This window comes from Heterocephalus glaber, unplaced genomic scaffold (genome assembly GCF_053883595.1).
Source record: "Heterocephalus glaber isolate CG9 unplaced genomic scaffold, H.glaber_assembly_v1.0 deba00000937, whole genome shotgun sequence".
Taxonomy (NCBI): Eukaryota; Metazoa; Chordata; class Mammalia; order Rodentia; family Bathyergidae; genus Heterocephalus; species Heterocephalus glaber.
This window is the reverse complement of record NW_028258173.1, coordinates 4,177,108-4,196,163: the sequence shown is the minus strand read 5'-3', so window position 1 is coordinate 4,196,163 and position 19,056 is coordinate 4,177,108. Positions and strand designations below refer to the sequence as shown.

The 19,056-nt window shown below is 57.7% G+C and overlaps 2 protein-coding genes across 29 annotated transcripts in view; one reads left to right on the top strand and one right to left on the bottom strand.

The window, feature by feature from the left end:
* Tnrc6c (trinucleotide repeat containing adaptor 6C) overlaps positions 1–2,910 on the top strand; it is a 125,099-nt gene extending 122,189 nt beyond the window's left edge. For 9 of the 10 annotated variants that reach the window (XM_087208396.1, XM_087208392.1, XM_087208391.1 and 6 more), the window contains one exon: positions 42–2,910. In XM_087208396.1, coding sequence (XP_087064522.1) covers positions 42–402 — 361 coding nt within the window. In that variant the 3' untranslated portion in view covers positions 403–2,910. The remainder of the gene's footprint in view (positions 1–41) is intronic. The other variant, XR_015450210.1, reaches the window with a different exon arrangement.
* Positions 1,765–19,043, bottom strand: Tmc6 (transmembrane channel like 6). Of its 19 annotated transcripts, none has more exons than XR_015450220.1 (22): positions 18,905–19,042; positions 17,443–17,581; positions 17,181–17,314; positions 16,987–17,082; positions 16,568–16,732; positions 15,223–15,328; positions 14,978–15,071; positions 14,634–14,888; positions 14,216–14,394; positions 13,313–13,457; positions 12,640–12,795; positions 12,149–12,300; positions 11,888–12,067; positions 11,191–11,280; positions 10,959–11,034; positions 10,206–10,339; positions 9,894–10,070; positions 9,685–9,763; positions 7,710–7,777; positions 6,423–6,595; positions 2,956–3,072; positions 1,765–2,024 (listed from the first exon to the last, which is right to left on the bottom strand). XR_015450220.1 is itself a non-coding variant. In XM_013078226.3 (20 exons), the coding sequence occupies exons 2-20, from the start codon at positions 17,511–17,513 to the stop codon at positions 6,556–6,558; spliced, it is 2,397 nt and encodes a 798-aa protein (XP_012933680.2). In that variant the 5' UTR covers positions 17,514–17,581; positions 18,905–19,042; the 3' UTR covers positions 6,330–6,555. The 19 variants fall into 19 exon arrangements, 4 of the variants coding, with proteins under 4 accessions (XP_012933680.2, XP_012933678.2, XP_087064527.1 ...); XR_015450221.1 differs by having other exon boundaries at positions 2,993–3,072; XR_015450219.1 differs by lacking the exon at positions 2,956–3,072.
* Positions 19,044–19,056: the final 13 nt, after the last annotated feature.

The following is a 19,056-nucleotide window of genomic DNA, read 5'->3' as shown; positions in this document are numbered from 1 at the left end:
CAGGACTCAGTGATGCACTCACCTGACTTCTTGCTTTGCAGGTGTGTGCTGGGAAACACTACCATCTTGGCCGAGTTTGCAGGTGAAGAAGAAGTGAACCGATTCCTGGCCCAAGGCCAAGCCCTGCCACCAACCTCCAGCTGGCAGCCGAGCAGCGGGAGCAGCCAGCCTCGGCTGGGTGCCTCAGGCAGCACCCATGGCCTGGTGCGAAGCGATGCCACCCACTGGGGTGCCCCGTGCCTGGGTAGCAAGGGGAGCAGCGAGCTGCTCTGGGGCGGGGGCCCCCAATACTCGAGCAGCCTGTGGGGCCCACCCAGCACCGATGATGGCAGGCTGATTGGCAGCCCCACCCCGCTGAATACGCTGCTGCCAGGGGACCTGCTCAGCGGGGAGTCCATCTAGGGCCACAGGCGTCCTTTGGGCGAGGAGGAGTGGCAACCTTCGTTCCCAAGGCCTGGCGCACTGCGGTCCTGCCAGACAAGCAGCCTGCAGCCCTTTTGAGTACCTCTGTCCAGTTTTGAAGATGAACCTTCACTGTGGCCCTTGTGAACTGTTCCCGAAACAGTGCGGGCTGCATTTGGTCAGTGTCACATGCTAACGACAGGATGTTCCTCATAGCTTTTTATTTTGTGTCGTCTTACATTTGTATGGTGTGTTGTCATTTTGAGTTTTTAAGTATAAAAGCTGCTTAGAATAGTTCTATCATGAAGGGCACTTTTCAGATTGTGGGCTGGAAAGGGTTATTTTATCGCGGGCAAGGGAGGGAGGGAGGGAAACGTGAAGCCTATTTAAAGTGAGCCTGTGACGATTATGCACATTACCAGAGGCGGCGGGGCATGGAGCTCGGGCGCAGAGCTGAGCGGGCACCTCTGCCATCACTCTCCACTCCCCGAAGCCGCCTATGCACATTACCCTTATTTCATTACTTTTTCATGTCATTTTTTATCCCAAAAAAATATTTTTTAAAAGTGTAAAAAAAAAAAAAAGACATATCAAACATGCAAATACTTGAATCCAGCAGGCCAATAATGAAATGTGAACACTTTCTAAGTCTAATTCTACACTTCCAGGTTGACATCAGTACACAGAAACAGGCTCTAGGGAAAATTTCTAAGTTCATAGCCTATGTGTGCGTGTGTGTGCAACAGTATGCAAGTGTGTGTGTGTGTGCTCCTGCATGGTGCACGCTTCCTGTGTGTGTGAGAGATTTAACTGTGGGTTTTCCCTTTTCAGTATATGCTTTTCTTGGCGCATTGGTCAAATGTTTGTTATTATTAGCTTCTAACTTTGCACTGAGGTGTCCCTGCCCTTCCTTTAGCTAATCCTAAACATTAAAGCGAATTCACAGGACAGGGCTGGTGACAATTCATGTGTAAATGTTTACTCAAGGACTCTGTTAACTGCGTTTAAAATTACAGTGTATATCTCTGGAGAAATAATATGTATATCTACCTTTAGCAGCTTTTTATTGTGGACTAATGCAAGAAAATTATTACCAGAGTATTGCACCATTTTTCCATTTGGGATATAAAGTTAAAGAGAAAAAACTGTTGCTGAACTGTGGCCATAGATACTTGTAAAGAATGGATGGCTCCGCCAAAGGACTGGGCGGAAGCAAGCACTTGGACATGGGTTGTGACTGCTTTTGGAGGAGCCTGTTTCGGCTCCCACCTGTTTACAGACCTTTTTTTTTCTCCTTTAGACTTTGAAATTTAAAAAAAAAATTTAAAAAGGAATTAAAAAAAAACAGAAAAAACTTCCGTCGTAAAGAAACCTATTTTCAGAATGCAGATGCGCTACTTCAGAGCTCTGGGATTGGACAGTGCTGTCCCCCTTCGGTCATCGTTGTGGACTCTGTCGATTGTTCTCGCCCCTCTGTCACAGTGACGAGGCGTGGTGGTCACTGTCTTGCACATGCCGGACGCGCTCTCAGGAAAGCCAGGGCTCCCGAGGGCAGCTCCACACCATTTCATGTATTTTTAAGCCCAACTCCTAGCACTGAAGATGTTACTAAAAAACAAAAACTTTAAAAAAAAAAAAAGGAAAGAAAAAAAAATTTTTAAAAACCACAAAGAAGAAAAATACCTAATCTCTAATGTGTAGCAGTTACATATTTACCAAATAATGGACTCAAAAGAAATAGATGTTTGAAGAGTGCTTTATATATTAAAAATTGCTTTATGTTTTAAAAATGATCAATGTTTTGTTTTGCAAGGACGAAAGACAATGGAATAACATACCCTCAAGTATGTTTTTAAAAATATATATGAACATTGTGCTCCCTGCCTGCTTGATCAGGAAACTTGTGCATTACATTTTTTTTAATTAGCTTTTTAATGGTTTTATCAAAACAAAAAAAAAGAAAAAAAGAAAGAAAAGTCCTGCGAGATTGCAGATTCACAAAAGCTGGTTTTATAGAGGATCATGAACTATGCACAAACTGGGTTCAAGACGTTTTTCTCAAGTTTCGTAGTGTATTTAGCTAACAAACCTTCCTCAGAGTGATTGCATCTCATTGCCATTACATGCACTCTGTATATTTGATGTACACATACCTGAGTCTGTACATCAAATATGTGCGTGTACGTGCGTGCACACCCAGACATACAGCTTGCCATGCTGCCGTTTAGCACTGAGTTGTAGAAAAATTCCTGATGTTTTAAAATTGGGGATAGAAGAATCTGTTGTTTTCACTTTTTGTTGGGGGTTTTTTTTTCTTTTCCTTTTTGTTTTGACCTTTTATTTTGAATTTAAGATGCCTAACTCTGAGATTAAAAAACAAATTTGTGGCTCTTAATATTTTTCTTCATAGAATGTGATTGTTGAAGAACATGCACCGAAAGTTGCTTTTAAAAGTACAACGCTTTGTTGAATCTTAATAAATGGCAATTTTTTTCTTGGCTGTTCAAATTAATGTGTCTTATTTTTTCAAACATAGATAGTAGCCAGGCACACCTGTAATCCCACACCTGTAGATAGTAGTGGTGCACACCTGTAATCCCAGCACTCTGGAGGCTGAGGCAGGACTGCTGTAAATTCAAGGCCAACCTGGCCTACATAGTGGGACCCTGTCTAAAAAAAAGACAGTGTCAGTCCTTGCTGAAATTGGGAGGCATCCTGCTGTATGTGCCAAACGCCCCATCTCTAGTTATGTCCTCAGAGTTTACACATATACTTCATCTCAGTTTGGGTTGATAAAATTTCATCATTTGTTTTGCAGTTTTGCTGTTAACATTTAAATTTTGCTAATCAGAGCTTCCAAGCTTTCCACTCCCATTGGCCCATCTGAACCTTATTCTGAGGACCGAGTTGTCTGGGCCAGCGGGAGCAGGTGGGCCCGAGTCTGCTGGGGCACTCAGGAGGACGCCACTAGCTCTCACCTAGGACCCACTGTGGACATCAGAAATAATGGGGAAAGAGAGTAATGAAGATCTTTGTGTTTCCTAGTTTTTGTTTTGCCATCCTGGGGACAGAACCCAGGGCTTTCACTCTGAGCTACATCCCTGGCCTTTTTTTTTTTTTTTTTTTTCCTACTGGGAACTAAACTCAGGACCTTGTGCTTGCAAGGCAGGCAGCAGAACCACTGAGCTAAATCCCTGGCCCCCTGGCCCTTTTATTTTTGAGCCAAGGTCTCCATAAGTTGCCCAGGCTGGGCTCAAATCGGCCATCTTCCTGCCTCAGCCTCCCAGAATGCTGGGATTACAAGTGTGCACCACCACACCTGGATTCCTAGATATTTTTGTTTTATGGAATCACTTCAGCTAATTTCTGCCAAACCTCTTAGACCAGCACAGTGGAACTTAGATGCTGGAAGAAGCAACATTCTCACTACAGAACTCCAGTGGCAACGAGAAATGGAAACATTGCTTTGTCTTCTCAGGTCCATCCTAGAACAGGTGCCAGGACCTTGACTATGTTCCATGTCAGAGTTTCCACTTACTGGTATTCTAGAGCATCTGGGGACAAAAGACCCCTGCCTGGTGTGACCCCTTGGCCAAGGGCACCCTATATGGAAGAGGCTGGCTCTCAGCCACCTCTGAAAGTGGAGAAGAAATGCGCTGAAGAGAAGGCCATGATACAAGAAGAAATTAACAACTAGAGGAGAATGAAAAAAACCGGGAACGGCAGGGTGCACTAGGCATCATAAATTGCCACAACCCTGAGAGCACGACTCAGCTCTATGCAGACCTTTGGCAGGGCTTTAATCTGTGCTTGGAGTGGGCAGGGGCACAGATACACTGGCTCTTCCCTGGAGAACAAATTTAGCACCTGAAGGATGCCAGAGGTGCAGCAGGCTTCATGAGGTAGACTGGATTGGATTCTGAGTGGGAGCATGGGACGGGGAGCAGAACATAAGCCAAGGCCCAGAGTGAGGACCCCATGTGAAGGCCTCGGGACTGGACTGGGGGACTCCTGGTACCCACAGGTGAAAAGGAAGCCTGGTGTCTGGAATCAAGGAAAGCATAGGCTCAGAGCTACACTCTGTCTTGACTGACTGGCAGCAGCTTCGAAGGATGGTGAAGGCTCACAGCAGGATGCTCATTAGTGGTGGCAGGATGTGCAGAGGTGGCTGTCAGAGCAAAGAAGAGGCTGGAAGAAAGGGGAGTCGGCCAGCCCCAACTATGGACATAAAGAGGATAGAGATGCTGAGGGCCTAGCCTCTCTTCCATAGGGGAAAGGAAGATGGAGTCAGTGGCCATTTCAAGATTCTTTGCCAGAACAGAACCTTTGGATGGACCAAGGAAATCAACACAGGACCATGGGGGAAACACAGTAACTTCCCAGCTGTGCTGTTTCCTGGAGTTGCTGCTGCCACGCCTGGAACATGCCTGGCCAGCAAGCCCAGCTCTACACCTGCAGAGAAACCCAAAGCACACTTCAGACGCCCAAGGTGGGCAGCCTCAGGCTTGAAGGGCCGCCTTTTTGACTGTTGCCTAGAGCAGAGCTTCTCGGCCATGGCCCGTGTTGAATTACCTGGAAATCAGTCTTGGGGGTGCCGCACCTCAAAAAATAGGAAACCTCTGCTGGCATGGTGCTAGGTGCTTACAGGAGCTGTGTCGTGTGCAGCAGTGGCCCCATGAAGTGGAGAACCAGAATTAGGTCACAGGGCATGCCCAGACCCATCTAGCTCCAGGGAACCTCACCTTTGCTCCTGAGGCCTTGCACTAACAGCTGAGGGCCCCCCTCCCCCCATCATCAGGATCCTCTCCTCTGCTCCCCGCTGATGTGGGTGTGAAAGCTCTGCACTGCCCCTCACAGCGACACCAGATTCCTGGGAGGTGAACTTGGTGGGAGCTACAGCCTGGCCCTGCAGACAGCAGTTCTACAAAACTTCCTAGGAGGGTTCTGCTTCTGTCCTGGTCACATGGAGTCAAGGCAGGTGACAGAAACCAAGACTGACGACACCAGCAATGACCCTTGCATATCCACCCCCAGGAGGAAGGCATCTAGACCAAAAAGGGCCAGGGATTTAGCTCAGTGGTTCCAGCGCCTGCCTCTCAAGTGCAAGTTCCCAAGTTCGATCCCTGGTACCAAAAAAAAAAAACCAAAACAAAACAAAGAGGAAGGCATCTAGTGGGCCTGGCCCCAAGCCCCAGGTCAGCCACTCAGTTTCTGGACTGCCCACTGGGCTTCGCCCAGCAACAGTGGTGCCAGCATCAGCACCAGCAGCCTGCAAAGGTCCCAAGCACCCCTGGCTGGATCAGCCATGCTGGGCCAGGAAAGTTCTCCACTGCCAACAGCAAGCCCTCAAAAGCCGAGCGTACATCAGTGAGCACCAGGGCTCGTGTCAGCAGATGGCGTCTACCTCTAGATGTCTGCAGCACACAGGAGCACCCACTGGGACTGACCTCAGGCAGGAACAGTGTCGGGGAGCACAGCCAGCAGGGCATGGCTAATGGCCACACCTGCTTCCACCGGGGGGGAATGGTGGGGCCTAACCCCTCTCGGGCAGTGGGTGTGAAGACACCACTCCTCCCTGTGCCCTCTTCCCGCAGCCTGGGGTTCAGAGCGTCTCACAGGCTCAAGCTCAGCCTGTCAGGCTGGACCCGGGCATCTTACCAAGCCCTGCCCACCTCCAGGCCACCTGCTGGCCAGCTTCTATCCAAGCCTTACGTCATCCTCTTGTCATCCCCCGAGCCCTTCCCTCCCTGTGCCCCAGTAAGCGTCACCTACCAGCTAACTCCTGCCCTGGCCACAGCCTGGACCTGCCCCTCTTGCCCATACAGACCCAAGCCCTCTGGCCAGCCTATGGGGCTTGCTCCTGGCTGAGGTTCCCATGGGGGTGAGAGGTGCTGTGGCCAGGCCCAGCCTCCCAAAAGATAAACCCATTTTGCAAAATCCATTTAATTGGAATAAATAAAAGTCCTGGGCAGGGCAGGGCAGGGCAGGACTCATGGGAGAACCCAAGCCCACTTCCCCACCTTTCCAGCTCCATCTTGACCCAGCTGCAGCCTGCAGAAGGGGAAGAAGTCACTGCACTGTCCTGGTGTCCCTCGGGGCCTTGGGTCCACATCTCTGCCTGAAGGGCCGTGGCACCAGGAGGTTCCGGGGGAGCTAGACAGCTTCTTGCTGTTCCGTCATTTGTCCCCAGCATCTGTGAGCAAGGCAGGTGTCGCAGTCTCCGCAGATCTACCAGCCCTGCCAGAGAGGGAACTAGGTGAGGACCCAACAGTGTTCCTCCAACAGGACAGGCAGAGCCAGCCCTCCATGTGGCCCATGACCAGCACTTTTCCTCAGGGGATGCATTCTAAGTCCCTGACAAGATCCTCAGGCTCCCCAGGCTGAAGAAGACCCTAGAAAGCAGTCAGAGAAGGGCTGGCAGGAGGCTGAAGTGGAGACAGTACCCCCACGTTGACCAGATGTTTCCTGGGGGGAAGGAGCTGCACCATGTGAAATTGCTGTCTTTGTGGGTCCAAAGCAGCGAGACCTCGGCAGGTTCACACTGCACCCAACACCAGCATGTGTGTATCTGAGGCTCAAGGTTCACTGGGCTCCTTTACTTGGGGAAACTGAGGTAGAAGGCCTTACAGCAACTGCATAGAGCCCAGAAGGCAGGAGCCACATGCTCAACCTAGGGATCTCCAAGGCCAGCTCAGGGCCCCAGGTGTTTGTTCAGTGAGTGACTGAATAAGGATTGTATTCTGAGGTGCTTCCAAATGCAACAAGAGTGTTAGCATCATGCAGCTGCTTCTGTGAGCTGCTGCTGCTGGGGAGGAGCCCCGGTGGCCACAGGTGAGAACCTGGCACACATGGGCTCGGGGCCAGCCTCGGCCAGCTCCCCCAGCAGGCAGGCTGGGGCAGTGGGAGGAACCAGGCCTGTGTGTGTGTGCTCATGCTAGTGTGTACCTGAGTCTGTCTCTCTGTGCCAGGCAGCAGGAAGATGTTAGATCGTCCTCCCGCAGTCTGGGTCACGCAAGGCCTCGGACAGAGTTCAGCTGTCTCCTGCCCCCAGCCTTTACCTCAGGGAGGGATGGTGCCATGAAGGCAGAAAGGCAGGGCCAGGAGCTGGCTGCCGGGCTCTGCTGGGAAGGAACGGATGCAGCGGGACAGCTGTACCTCACCCACTGCAGGCTGGAGAGAGGCAGAGCGCTTTCATGCCCACTTTCCCCTCCCTCACCACCCAGCAGCTCCCCTCCCAGGTCCCCTGGAGGCAGCCGCCCCACCACAGGGTGTGGCCGCCCAGCCCTGGCCTGTCCCTGGCCTTTTACCTCCTCCTCTCCTTCCTCTCATAGACAGAGTGAAGCCTGTTGATCAAGAAGATTTTGTCCTCCCCTTCCTAGAAAGGCCAGAAGATAAAAGGGAAGAACACAGAACTGATGGTCCATCCAGAGCCAGCCTGTTTCAGAATGCAAGGCGGGGAGCTTATGAGCAATATTCAGCATCACAAGTGACAAAAAACTTAAGTCAAGGAGGCACCAAAATAAACCCAAAAGGCAGGAAGTAGACATATGTGTGGCTCTCAGTTTCTTGGTGGCCAAAGTGAAAAGGGAACTGTGGTTGGCTGTGTGAAGGCCCCAGAGCCAGCTCAACTCAGATTTCAAAGTGGCCTTGCCCCTTATAACCTGTGCTGTGGGCAAACTGCCTGCTTTCTGCCCTTACTGCTACCATCTGACAGAGGGTGTCATACAAGCTAGGGAGCTTGTGTACATTTCTTGTGGCTGCTGTAACGAATTACCGCAGCTTAGCGGCTTATAGTGTCACATGCTTGGCTTCAGGTCCGAAGGTGAGAAGACCTAACTAAATCCAAGGTGTTCGCAGGGCTGCATTCCTCCCAGCGGCCCTGAGGGACCAACGAGTCCTGGAGGAAGCCAGCACTGGCTGACAGAGTGTCACATCCCAACACCACAGCACCAGCCCCTGCCCTCATCACGAGACCATGAGGGCCCAGGACAGCAATGAGCAGCCTGCACCCCAGCCCTCCCAGGGAACAGTGTGTTCACTGGGGCCTCTGGGCCCTCCAGCCAACGTGGAAAGCGCAGGGAGCGTCTGGCACAGGGTCTGGTGCACGCAGGCACCCAGGAGCACCTTCCTGCACGTCCGCGCTGAAGCACAAGAGCCAGGCAGACTGGTTCTGGGTGCCTGGTGACCAGGCTCAGCCCAGGAGCACTGCCCAGGACGCCCTACCAGGGGGAGCCGGGCTCCACGGCAACATGGTGTTCCTCCTCCCAGCGAGCTGCTGACAGGGACAGGTGGTGCGTTTGAGCTGGGCTGCTCTGCAGGGACCCCTGGAGAGCAGGCCTTGCAATTCCAGAGCAGTGGGGGCGGGGCCAAGACTGTCCACCCAGGGTGTCACCAGCACACACGAGCCCCAGCCTCCACCAGGACCTGAAGCCAGTGTCAGGGAGAAGCCCCGGCCCAGCCCTGGTGGAGAAACCCCAAAGGGGCCAAGTGAACAGGTGCAGGACACCGGAAGGGGTGCCTGGCACTGGCCTGTTCCCACCCAGCAGCCTGCCTACACCTGTGGACACAAACCGGGGAAGGCCAGGCCTGCTGTGCCGGCCCACTCCCATGAGAAGGCCAGCCCAAGTGACCAGCCAGGAAAGGACCTGAGTCCAGCTTGATGCAGCACTCGGAGCCAGCGGAGGGAGCTACCCTGGAAAGAGGCGTCCTAACCCACTGGGACTTCTCCTTTCCATTCATTCCTCTGTGCCAAGCTGACACTGCGCTGTAAAAAGTGTTACCTCATCTCCTTAAAAAAATGTTTTAGCAGGGCCAGGGATTTAGCTCAGTGGTTTCGCCTCCTGCTGCGCAAGCGCAAGGACCTGAGTTCGATCCCGGTACCAAAAAAAAAACAAAAAAACAAAACTTTTAAACTGATTGCAGTGGGGCACACCTGTAATCTCAGTACTTGGGAGGCTGAGCCAAGAGGATCACTACAAATTCAAGGCCACCCTGGGCTACATAGTGAGACCCTGTCTCAAAAGAAAAAAAACAGGGCTGGAGTGTGAGTCAGTGGCACAGTGTTTACCTAGCATGGGCAAGGTCATGGGTTCAATCCCCAGCACCAAAACCAAAAGCAATAAATGAATTAAAAAATTTTTAAATAAATCCTAACCCTTTCCACCTCCCCTTTTTGTCAAACGGTACTGGCTAGGATCCATGTTCCAGTACAGGTGCCCTGCAGTCCTCAGTCACTGTCCACAGCAGGGCTGGCCCAGCAGGAGGTGGCAGGGAGGCACTCACATTTCGGATCTGCTCCTTGAGGAGGCAGATGACCTTCCGCTGGCCTTTCACCACCTGGATGTTGAGGTAGATGATGGCCCTACAGGAGGGAGACAGCAGTCAGGCTGGCGGCCTGGGCAGGGCCCAGAACAGGATCCTGCGCTCTGCAGCTCACAGGACCCGTCCCAGGCATCTTCAGTCTGGAGGGCCCCAACCTGCCCAGAACTCACAGCAGCAGGGCCGATGCCAGGAAGAGGAAGAAGGTGTTCTCTACCAGGTACCGGTGCAGCCAGGACAGCCACGAGCCCCCAGGGCCCACCTGCTCCAGGTGCCGCACCCACACGGTGCCCGCCTCGTACATGGTGTCCAGGCTCCGGAAAGGGCCGCAGGTGTCCGAGGGCTTCACTCTGGGAAGGGGGCCAGGACCTCAGCACCACAGCCCCTCCGTGGAACCCCCAACAATGGGCCCTCCGGCACCACCCTGCCAAATCCAGAATGGCACCCGCGCCGTTGCCTGCTGTCCCCAGCACCCGGCTACTCACTGCCAGACAGCATAGCACAGGAAAACAGCGGCACCCAGGAAGGAGGGGAAGCAGAGCAGTGTGAGGAAGACGGTGCTCATGTGCGATGCCAGCCAGGGCCTGCGCGGTGCCTGGCAGTTGGCCATCAGGCTCGCCTGGGGACAAAACTGTGCTGTGCCATGGCCACCACACTGCCACCCCCCAGGCACCCCTTCCTGGAGCCTGGGGCCTCCCAGAAGGAAAGGGAGCAGCCAGAAGGGTGGGCCGTGCCACTAGGCAGGCCCTGAGGCCAGACCCCAGGACAGGACTCAGGACCCTACATACACCCCTCACGCCACGGAACTGCAGCAGCCACAGCAAGAAGGTGACCCTCTCAGAACCCAAGCACGGCAGAAAAGAGCCAGCAAGGCCTCCCACCTCTCCCACAGAAGGGTGACTGAGGCACAAGGGGCACTGCTGCCCAAGGCCACGGCCATTCCATGGGCTGCTGCTCACAGCCCTGCGGACACTGTGCCCTGCTCTGCACCCAACACTTCCCAAATGTCACCTCCCTCAGCCCCGCCAGAATACTGTCCCCACCATGTAGCTAAGGAGACAGAGGACCAGCATGTGGCCAAGGTCCCTGGTTCCCCACCCTGACCACACAGCTGAGGGTGCACGGGCCCTGGCAGCCAGATAAGCCCAGCCTGCCCAGGACTGGGCCCAGGAGCGGCAGGCGCCGTGGGGCTGGGGGGCTGCCCAGGAGGTGCACGTGTCTGCGGCACAGGGCATTACCTTCTTGACCTGGAAGAGGATCAGCAGCCTGAGGATCTGCACAGCAGGCAGCAGGGGCGAGAAGAGGACACCCAGCCTGGGAGGGCCGTAGCCGGAGACCGAGTCAGCACAGGACGGCTCCCATGCCCTCAGCCCGCTCGGGACCTGCTGCCACTCGGGAAAGGGGCACGTCTCCAGGACCACGGGCTCATCTCCCTGGGGCACTGTGGGGCAGGGGCAGAGGAGCCCTCACCAGGTCAGGGTCTGCCCATAAATGAGGTCCAGCACATTCCTCGCGATGTCAAACTCGGGCTTCCCCCTGAGTCTCCTCTCCGAGATGAGCCTGAGAAGAGGGTGACAGGAAAGGGGATCAACCCTCAGCCCCACCTGGGAAGGCACTGGGCTGGTAACAACGCCCCCCCCCACAGGTACCCGGATGTCAGGACAAACAGCCGCCATTCCGGGCCACCCAAGGGCTGGGCACTGCCACCAGCACCCCATCTCAGCCTCCTTTCTGAGCAGAAGACACACCCGCCTGATCACACAGGAGCAGCTTCACACGACTGCCATCCTGCTCTCTAAAAACCTTATTTTTAAATCATTAGTAAGTTCCTATATTCTCCAAACACAGAAAGAAAGGAAAAAGAAACACCGGAAGGACAGACCCACTGCAGCCCTCCCTACCCTGGACACCTCTGCTCCCTCCCTCTCTCCCTGACTGAGCCTGAGGCTGTGCCACTTGCAGGACCACACACCTCACTGGGGAGCTTCACATTCTGGCCCAACAACAGGGCCCGTTCCACCTGAAAGCATTCTGGGGGCGCTGACGGCCTCTGACCTCTAGGGGGCAGGATTCCATGCACCCACGTGGGAGGCCAGCCCTGCCATTCCCAGAGGGCGCTCAGGAGGACACGGTGGGCGGAGCCAGCCTGGCCACCTGCACTTCTCACCTCCATACCAGCTCCCCAAAAAGGGAGTCAAGAAGCGCAAAGATGAAGTCCATCACCATGAACCGGTACAGCTCCTGGCCCACAAAGTCCTCCCAGCACCGGCCCTGCAGGGTGGCCACCCTGCGGCCCAGCCAGTGGTAGCAGAGCACACCCAGGATGGCCGTCTTGAGGACAAGGTTCCTGAGGGGCGGGCACATGAGGCTGAGGGAGGGTCCTGGGCAGCCGGGGAGCCCCACGCCACAGCGCCGCTCGGCCACACACCTGCCGATCGCCACGTACACCTCCAGCACTGGGGAGTCGTGCCGCTCCAGGGTGGCCAGGCCGCGGAAGAGGTAGGGGGCGCCCAGGTTGAGGAGGCAGATGACCAGGGGCAGCACCAGCAGCCCTGCCTCCTGGTCGGCCACCACAGGGCTCTGCCAGGGAGCAGGCAGGGCTGCGGGTCACCAAGGGCAGCCTAGCCCAGAGGGACACAGGGACCCCAGGGAGGATCCCGGGGATGGCAGGGAGGCAGGCAGCACACACCTGCATCCCCAAGACTCAAGACTGCCCCAAGCCTAGGTTCAAACCCCACAGGAAGTGGGAGCAGAAGCAAAACAAAGAAGGGCGGGAGGGCCAGGCGCTGGGCAGGAGGAGGGAGAGCAAAGAGGAGACTTCGAGGGGAGCTGCAGCGGGGCCTGAGGGGGCGCCAGAGTCCCCGGGTCATGTGACTTAGGGCCAGCCAGCCTCCCTCCCTCACCCGGCCCCTGCCACACCTGGATCCTGAGCTCAGAGAAGGTGAGGACGGCCACTGCACAGCCCAGCACTGCCGCCAGGGACAGCAGCCACACCAGGGCCAGCACGGCTGCCCGCCGCAGCCGCCCACACGTGCTCTGGGAACCCTTGCACAGCCGCCACTCAGCCAGCAGCTCCTGCGGGCCGGCACCTCCCTGTCACCTGCTACGTGGAACACCACGCACCCGGCAGCCCCTCCCCTGCTGAACTCACCTTCCCACCCCACAGCAGCCATGAAGCCCGGCCCCGCAGGAGGGCCCGAGTGCCCAACCCCACGTGGGTGGCCTCCAGCTGACCAGGAGCCCCTGAGGCACGCGGGACACCTGGTTGCCACAGGAGCTCCCAGAAACCCCAGATCAGCCTGCCTGGTGCTGTGACCTTGGGCAAAGGACTGCACTTCTGTGCCTCAGTTTCCTCCCGGTCCTTACCCTCAAAGCTACTGTAGCCACTGTGCAGCTCAAGCCCGGGGCCTCAGGGCAGGAGGCCCGGAGCAGACCTAATGCTCCTAAGGGGCTTCAGACCCTGGAGGCCAGCTGGCAGGAGACAGGCTCCTTCCCTCTGGAACACATCTGGCCAGCTGGGCCTCCCTTCAGGGACTGAGCAGCTGGCGGTGTCCTGGGCTACAGAGGGGCCAGGCCAGCGGCCACTGCTCACCTTCAGCTGGGTGCAGATGTTGTCCCTCTGGAGGCGGGAGGCCCAATTCTGGGTCACCTTGTAGTCCCAGGAGCAAAAGACAGTGATGGCGTGGATACCCTTGGTGCTGCCCACCCGGTAGCTCTCCCCGAAAGAGTGGGACATGCTGGGGAGAAGCAAAGACAGGGTGAGTAATGAGGGGTCCAGGGGCACAGAGACCAAGGGAGAAGACAGGGTAGCCCTGCAGTCTCCCACTCCTGCTTGTCCTCTGCAGCCCGCCACCCTCAGCCTCCTGGTGTGGACCACTGCCTCTCTAGACAGACCAGGAAGGAAGATGGGCCAGAGCATCATTTGCCACTGGCACAGCTGGCTCCTCTCACCAGACATGGTCTGGCAAATGCTGGGCTCACCCCAGGGCCTTTGCATCATATATCCAACCACTACAGCACTCTCTCTCCCCCTTCTTCCCTGCCCATCCCAGTGCTCCTGCAACACCTAGACAAACACCTCCAGGGCACTGGATGGCCCTAGCCCATTCACTGCTCTATGTTCTCCTAGGAGCGGCAAGCTTCTTTGACTCAGGCATGGTACACGCCCTGAGATAACACAGCAAACACTTGTGGATGCACAGGTGAGGAGATGGGTGGATAAGTGCGTGGGTGGGTGGATAAACGGCTGGGTAGATAGGATGAAAGGACAGGTGGACGGATGGGTGAATGGATGGATGATGGACCGATAGGTAAATGCATGGATAAATGAGAGATAGATGGATAGCCAGATAGATAGATGAAGGATGGATGGAGGGAGGGAGGATGGCTGGGCAGATGAGTAAAGGATGGATGAAGGGGTGAAGGATGGATGGATGGATGGAAGGATGGATGGCTGGGTGGCTCTCAGAGCCAGGTCCCGTGGCAGAGGCATTACCTGTACACCAGGGTGATGCAGGTGATGAAGAAGGCTGCGCCTACAGTGAAGAGGTAGGCCAGGGGCATACTGTAGGGCAGGCTGCCTGCTCTGGGGCCACACTGCAGGGGGCCACACGGCGTGTTCAGCGTGGTGTTACTGTAGTATCCATAGTACATGACGGTGTGGGTGAAGCAGCCCTGTGAGGAGGCCAGGCCGGGTCAGGGGCTGGGGGCTGGGGGCTGGGGGCTGGGGGCTGGGCCCTCCCACCCCACAGGGGCACCTGGGAACAGGTAAGGGCAGCAGACAACTGGAAAAGAGGGAGCTGGCTGGAGCCCCTAGAGTTACAGTGGTGGCAGAGTGGGGAGCCCTGGGGAGTGTGACAAGCAGGGCAGAAGAGCCAAGGCAGGAGCGGATGGTGGCCCGCGGGACCCCTCACCCCGCCTGTGAGGAGCTCCAGCCCTGTGCAGGTCGGGGCAGGGTGCGCCTCAGGTGTGAAGGCAGCCTGCACGGCCACCAGGAAGGCCACCAGTGGCAGCAGTAGCAGCATGTTGAAGGCCAGCAGGGTCTTGAGGAAGAGGAAGTAGGAGAGCACGCTGGAGCCAAACTGGCCTCCGATTTGCTTCAGGGCATAGCGCCAAGGCCTCAAGGCATGCAGGCAGGTGAGCAGCACCAGCCCCAGGCTGTGTAGGGCCTGTGGGGACAGTGGTGGGAGGCCCTGAAGGCAGCTGCAGCGAGACTGACAGCCACCCCGCCACACCTAGCCTCCCAGCCAGCTCCTACCAGGACACAGGTGTATCGGAGCTGGCTGCAGCAGAAGACCCCACCATGGCCCTGGCGGCCCCTCTGCTTCCCCCTCGGAGTCCGGCTCTTCTCTCTGGGAACAGAGGCAGCCCTCGGTGCCTGGCCAGGGAGGGTCCCGGCGACCTCCCAAGGCCACCCACCTAAAGACTTGGGACCCTTCTCCCTGGCCGCCCAGAGCAGCCCAGGAAGTAGGTGTCAGGTGCAGGAAGCCACAGGGCACTCACCGCAGGACGCGCTTCTCCTGTAGGCTCAAGGGCATCCCCCGGAGCATGTGGTCCCGCTGGGCCACTGGCAGGCCCTGGAGCTCCTTCACCAGGAGGCTCCACTTCTCTGCAAGAGGGAGGATGTCAGGCGACCCCAGCGATACCCAGCATCCCTCTCTCCCAGCCCCCAACCAGACACCCTGTCCCTTCTGATGCCCGCCAGGCCTGGGTAGGGCCCAGCAGGCTTCTCCCTGCCCATCCCACTGAAGCCAAACAGAGGCCAGCACCCAGGCCATGCTGGAGCTGCCCACAGATCATACCCTAGTCTGGCCAGTGGCCCATCCTCCACCACCTGCAACTGCCGAGCCCCGGAGCCCTCTCCCTTCTCTAGCAGGTGCCCTGTGAAAACCACCACTCCCCGCTCTGCTCCAGGGAGTGCAGGAGGGCAAGGCCCAGCCCAGGCGCTCAGAAGGCCCAAGGAGGGCACCCTGGGACCTCAACAGTCCAAGTACCAGGACCCAGAAGAGTGAGGTCCACAGCAGGCCAGGCACTCAGACAAGGCCACACAGGGGCAGTCGGCACAGCTGCTCCTCCTGACCACTGCCACCCTTGCAGCCACAGGGGCCAGAAGCATGGAGAGGTGCTTTCTTTTGTCTCTATAACCAGCCTGGAGGTGGGGGCTACTTTAATCCCAATTTTACAGATGAGAAATGACCCTCAAGAAGCTGCAACATGGCCCACCCGGGATAGAAAAGTAAACAGGGAAACTGGAACTTTTACTCTAACTTCAAAACCCACATCACCACGCACTGCCCTGACACCACCAGCAGGGGCCCTTGAGTCTCCCCTGTTCCCCAGACCCTCCACAGTGGCTTCTGAGCTACTCAGACAAGCCTGGCACCGGCTGCCTCAGGGCCCTTGCACATGCTCCCTCTGCTCTAGTCATTCCCTCCTGGAGCCCAATGGGCTAGACTGGTTCTCAGGAGGCTCTCTCGAAGGGTCTCTTTCCTGGCTGCCTTTATCTGAGCTGTAACCATCTAACTGTGTGTTCATCTGGCTCATGTCTGTCTCACAGGTGCAGTAAGCTACGTGAGAACTGCAGGTCTTCGGACCACCATGGCATGCCGAAGCCCTGCCCAGTGTGGACCACATGCCAATGCTCAAGAATGTCCAAGGAAAAAGTACATCAACCCTGCTGCGTACACCTGGCATGGGGCAGCCCTTTGCAGGCCTCAAGACCCCACCTTCCAGCAGCAGAAAGAGGGGCTTCCTGGCTCGGCCACACCCTGCTGCCACCCTGCCAGCTTCACCTGTGCCCCAGCGCACCCCTCACAGGCTGTGCCCAGCCTGAGGCTGGCTCACTCACCCTCTTCCTCCAGGTCTGCAGGGTCCAGCTCCAGGTCGTACAGGCGGAGGCTGGGCCGGGCAGAGCACACCACAGGCCCGAGGATGGGCCGGCTGCCGCTGTGCCGCCGCCGCAGGCGGACGGTGTGGTTGTAGTACTTCGAGATGATGGCCCCTCGGCTGCGGCCTGGGAGGGCAGGTTGCAGGTGGCAGAGCCAGGCAGGTATTCTGGGCACCCAGCGTCCCCAGCCTCGGGCCCACCCAGGCCCTCGGGCTCTCCCACACTCCCAGGAACCTATTTTTACTCCCAGGGTGATGACTTGAGTCGATTTTAGAAACCAGCACAGGGCTGCGCTCGGCCAGAGCTGGACACCCAGATGAAACCCCAGGCCAACTGAGGGCTGAGGTGGAGGCCAGCATGAGGGCAGAGGGTCCACTCACCAATGGTGCGACTGGGCATGCTGGCCAGGATGCTGAGAGTGGCCGTGCTGTAGACAGGGCCACCCTCGGGCTCCAGGAGGGTCTGGTGACCACTGGCTGGGAAGGAAGGAGATGCCATTACCCAGCCTCCCCTCCCCCCCGCCCCAGGCCCACAGACCCCTGAAGGGACATCACTGGTCCCGTCCGCTGCTCACCTGGGGCTCCCAAGTCTCCGGCCACCTGCTGCAGCTCCAGGCCCTCCTCAGCCACCCACCGGCTCTGCTCCTGAATGAGCTGATGGAAGGAGTCGTGTACCTCACTCTCCTCGTAGGGGCTGAGCTCCAGGCTGCTGGGCGGTCAGGAGGAGCAGGCATGGGAATTCAGGCACAGCCCTGGTCCCAGCAGCCACCCCCTTCCAGAAGGTCCAGACAGGCTGGTCCAACCCAGCCGGCCAGCTGCCAGCCTCAGAGCACTTACTCCTGGTCCCCTGGGGTCTCAGGGACATCGAGAACTAAGGCAAGCTGCTGGGCCATCACTGCGGTCCACATCCGGCAGCTCTGCAGACCTATGGCATCTCACAGCCCGGACACGGCCTCTGGAGCCTCCTGTCGCCCATCTGACAAGACAGGGACACAGCCGGCCTCCAGTGTGGGGCACAGATCCAAACAGCCCATTCCCTGGGGACCCAGGCTACCTGCACCCCCTTCCATCCTGACCCCACCCACAGCCAAACACGCGCACTCCTGCGTGGACGGAGGAGGGGGAAGGGAGGAGGGGAGGGCAGGGTGTGGGCCCTGCAGTTCCCCATCTGTTTCCTCCAGTGTCACCAGTCCTGGGAGGTGGGGAAGGAGAGGTGCCTCGGACATGCATGCCCTTTTCAGGCCCCTCGTTCCCAGCACTGCCCAGCAGCACCTTTCCAGTTGGGAGAAAGGTCAGTGCAGCTCACCTTCCCCCGTGGCCGCCCTGTGACCGACCCCCCCCCCCCCCCCCCCCCGCCAAAGCGCGCGCTTTCACACGAGCCCTGCCTCCAGCCTGCGGAAGTATCAGGCAGAAAGAAAGGCTCCCCTCCCACAGGACACCAAGGTCTTTACTCCCTCGAGGCTGTCGCCCCACAGTCCAAAACAGCAGGGCGGCCCCTGGGGAGGGGGCTGGGCCTAAACAGTGGCCCTCTGTCCCGGCTCTGGGTCAGAAGGCAACACTGGAACCACAGGGCTTTGTCTGGAGCTCCGCCTCCGGTCTCCCCCTGCGAGTGGGGTGTGGACACCAGCTGCCCCCACCACACTGAGGCACAACTCTGCCAGAACAGCTCCCAAGCCGGCGGGTCCTTCATCGGCCCTGCCCTCGCCCCAGGGGGACTCAAAATCAGCACAGTGGCTCCTTTCTGGGGAGTTCCCTGGAAAGGACTCAGTGCCCGCACAGGGCTCCGCTGGGCGTCCAGGAGGCACGATCCAAGCCCCGGCCCTGGGGAGGGGCGAGCCAGCCAGGAGCTGGCTTGGGAAGCGGCCACGTGAGGCTGAGGGGATCGCATCGATCCCTACAGCTGGGCACCCCCATCCCCAGGCCTCCTGCGCCTGGGCGTGGGATGTGCCCGGAGACTGAAGGCTGGGATCTGCGGCTCAGCGGGCACGAACCACAGCTCCTGCCCGCCCCAGGCCGGGCCAGGGTGGCGAGTTTCCGGATCCCCGGAGTTTCCGGGGTGTCGGACTTTCCGAGGTGCAGCATTCCTGAGCGTGGGTAGGGGCCGGCGCCCCAGCCCGCAGCGCTGCTACCCGGGAAAGGCCCCACCCAGCCTCATGCCAGGGTCCCACCTGGACCTTCGGGCCAGACCCCACTCCCGGGCCCAAGGCCAGTCCTCCGCGGCAAACCTCGGAGGGAACTCGGGCGCCGAGAGGCCCGGAGAAGACGCTGGTAGCAAGCCCCGCAGGGCCCGGCTGCTCACCTGGGAGGCGTCGGAGGAGGGGCGGGCGCCGCTCACCTGTCCCCGCGAGGGCCGCCGGGAGCCGCCGTCGGGGCTGCCACCCGAGGGAGGGGTGGCGGGGTCGAGGAAGGGCCGGGGCGCTGCTCCGCCCGCCCAGGCGGCGCCAGCCTCGA

Coding starts and splice junctions, on each gene's coding strand:
- Tmc6 (XM_013078224.3), bottom strand. CDS start 17,513: ATGTGGACCGCAGTGATGGCCCAGCAGCTTGCCTTAGTTCTCGATGTC. Junction 14,889..14,977: donor TCCGATACACCTGTGTCCTG/GTAGGAGCTGGC, acceptor CTGTCCCCACAG/GCCCTACACAGCCTGGGGCT. Junction 10,340..10,958: donor TCCTCTTCCAGGTCAAGAAG/GTAATGCCCTGT, acceptor TTTTGTCCCCAG/GCGAGCCTGATGGCCAACTG.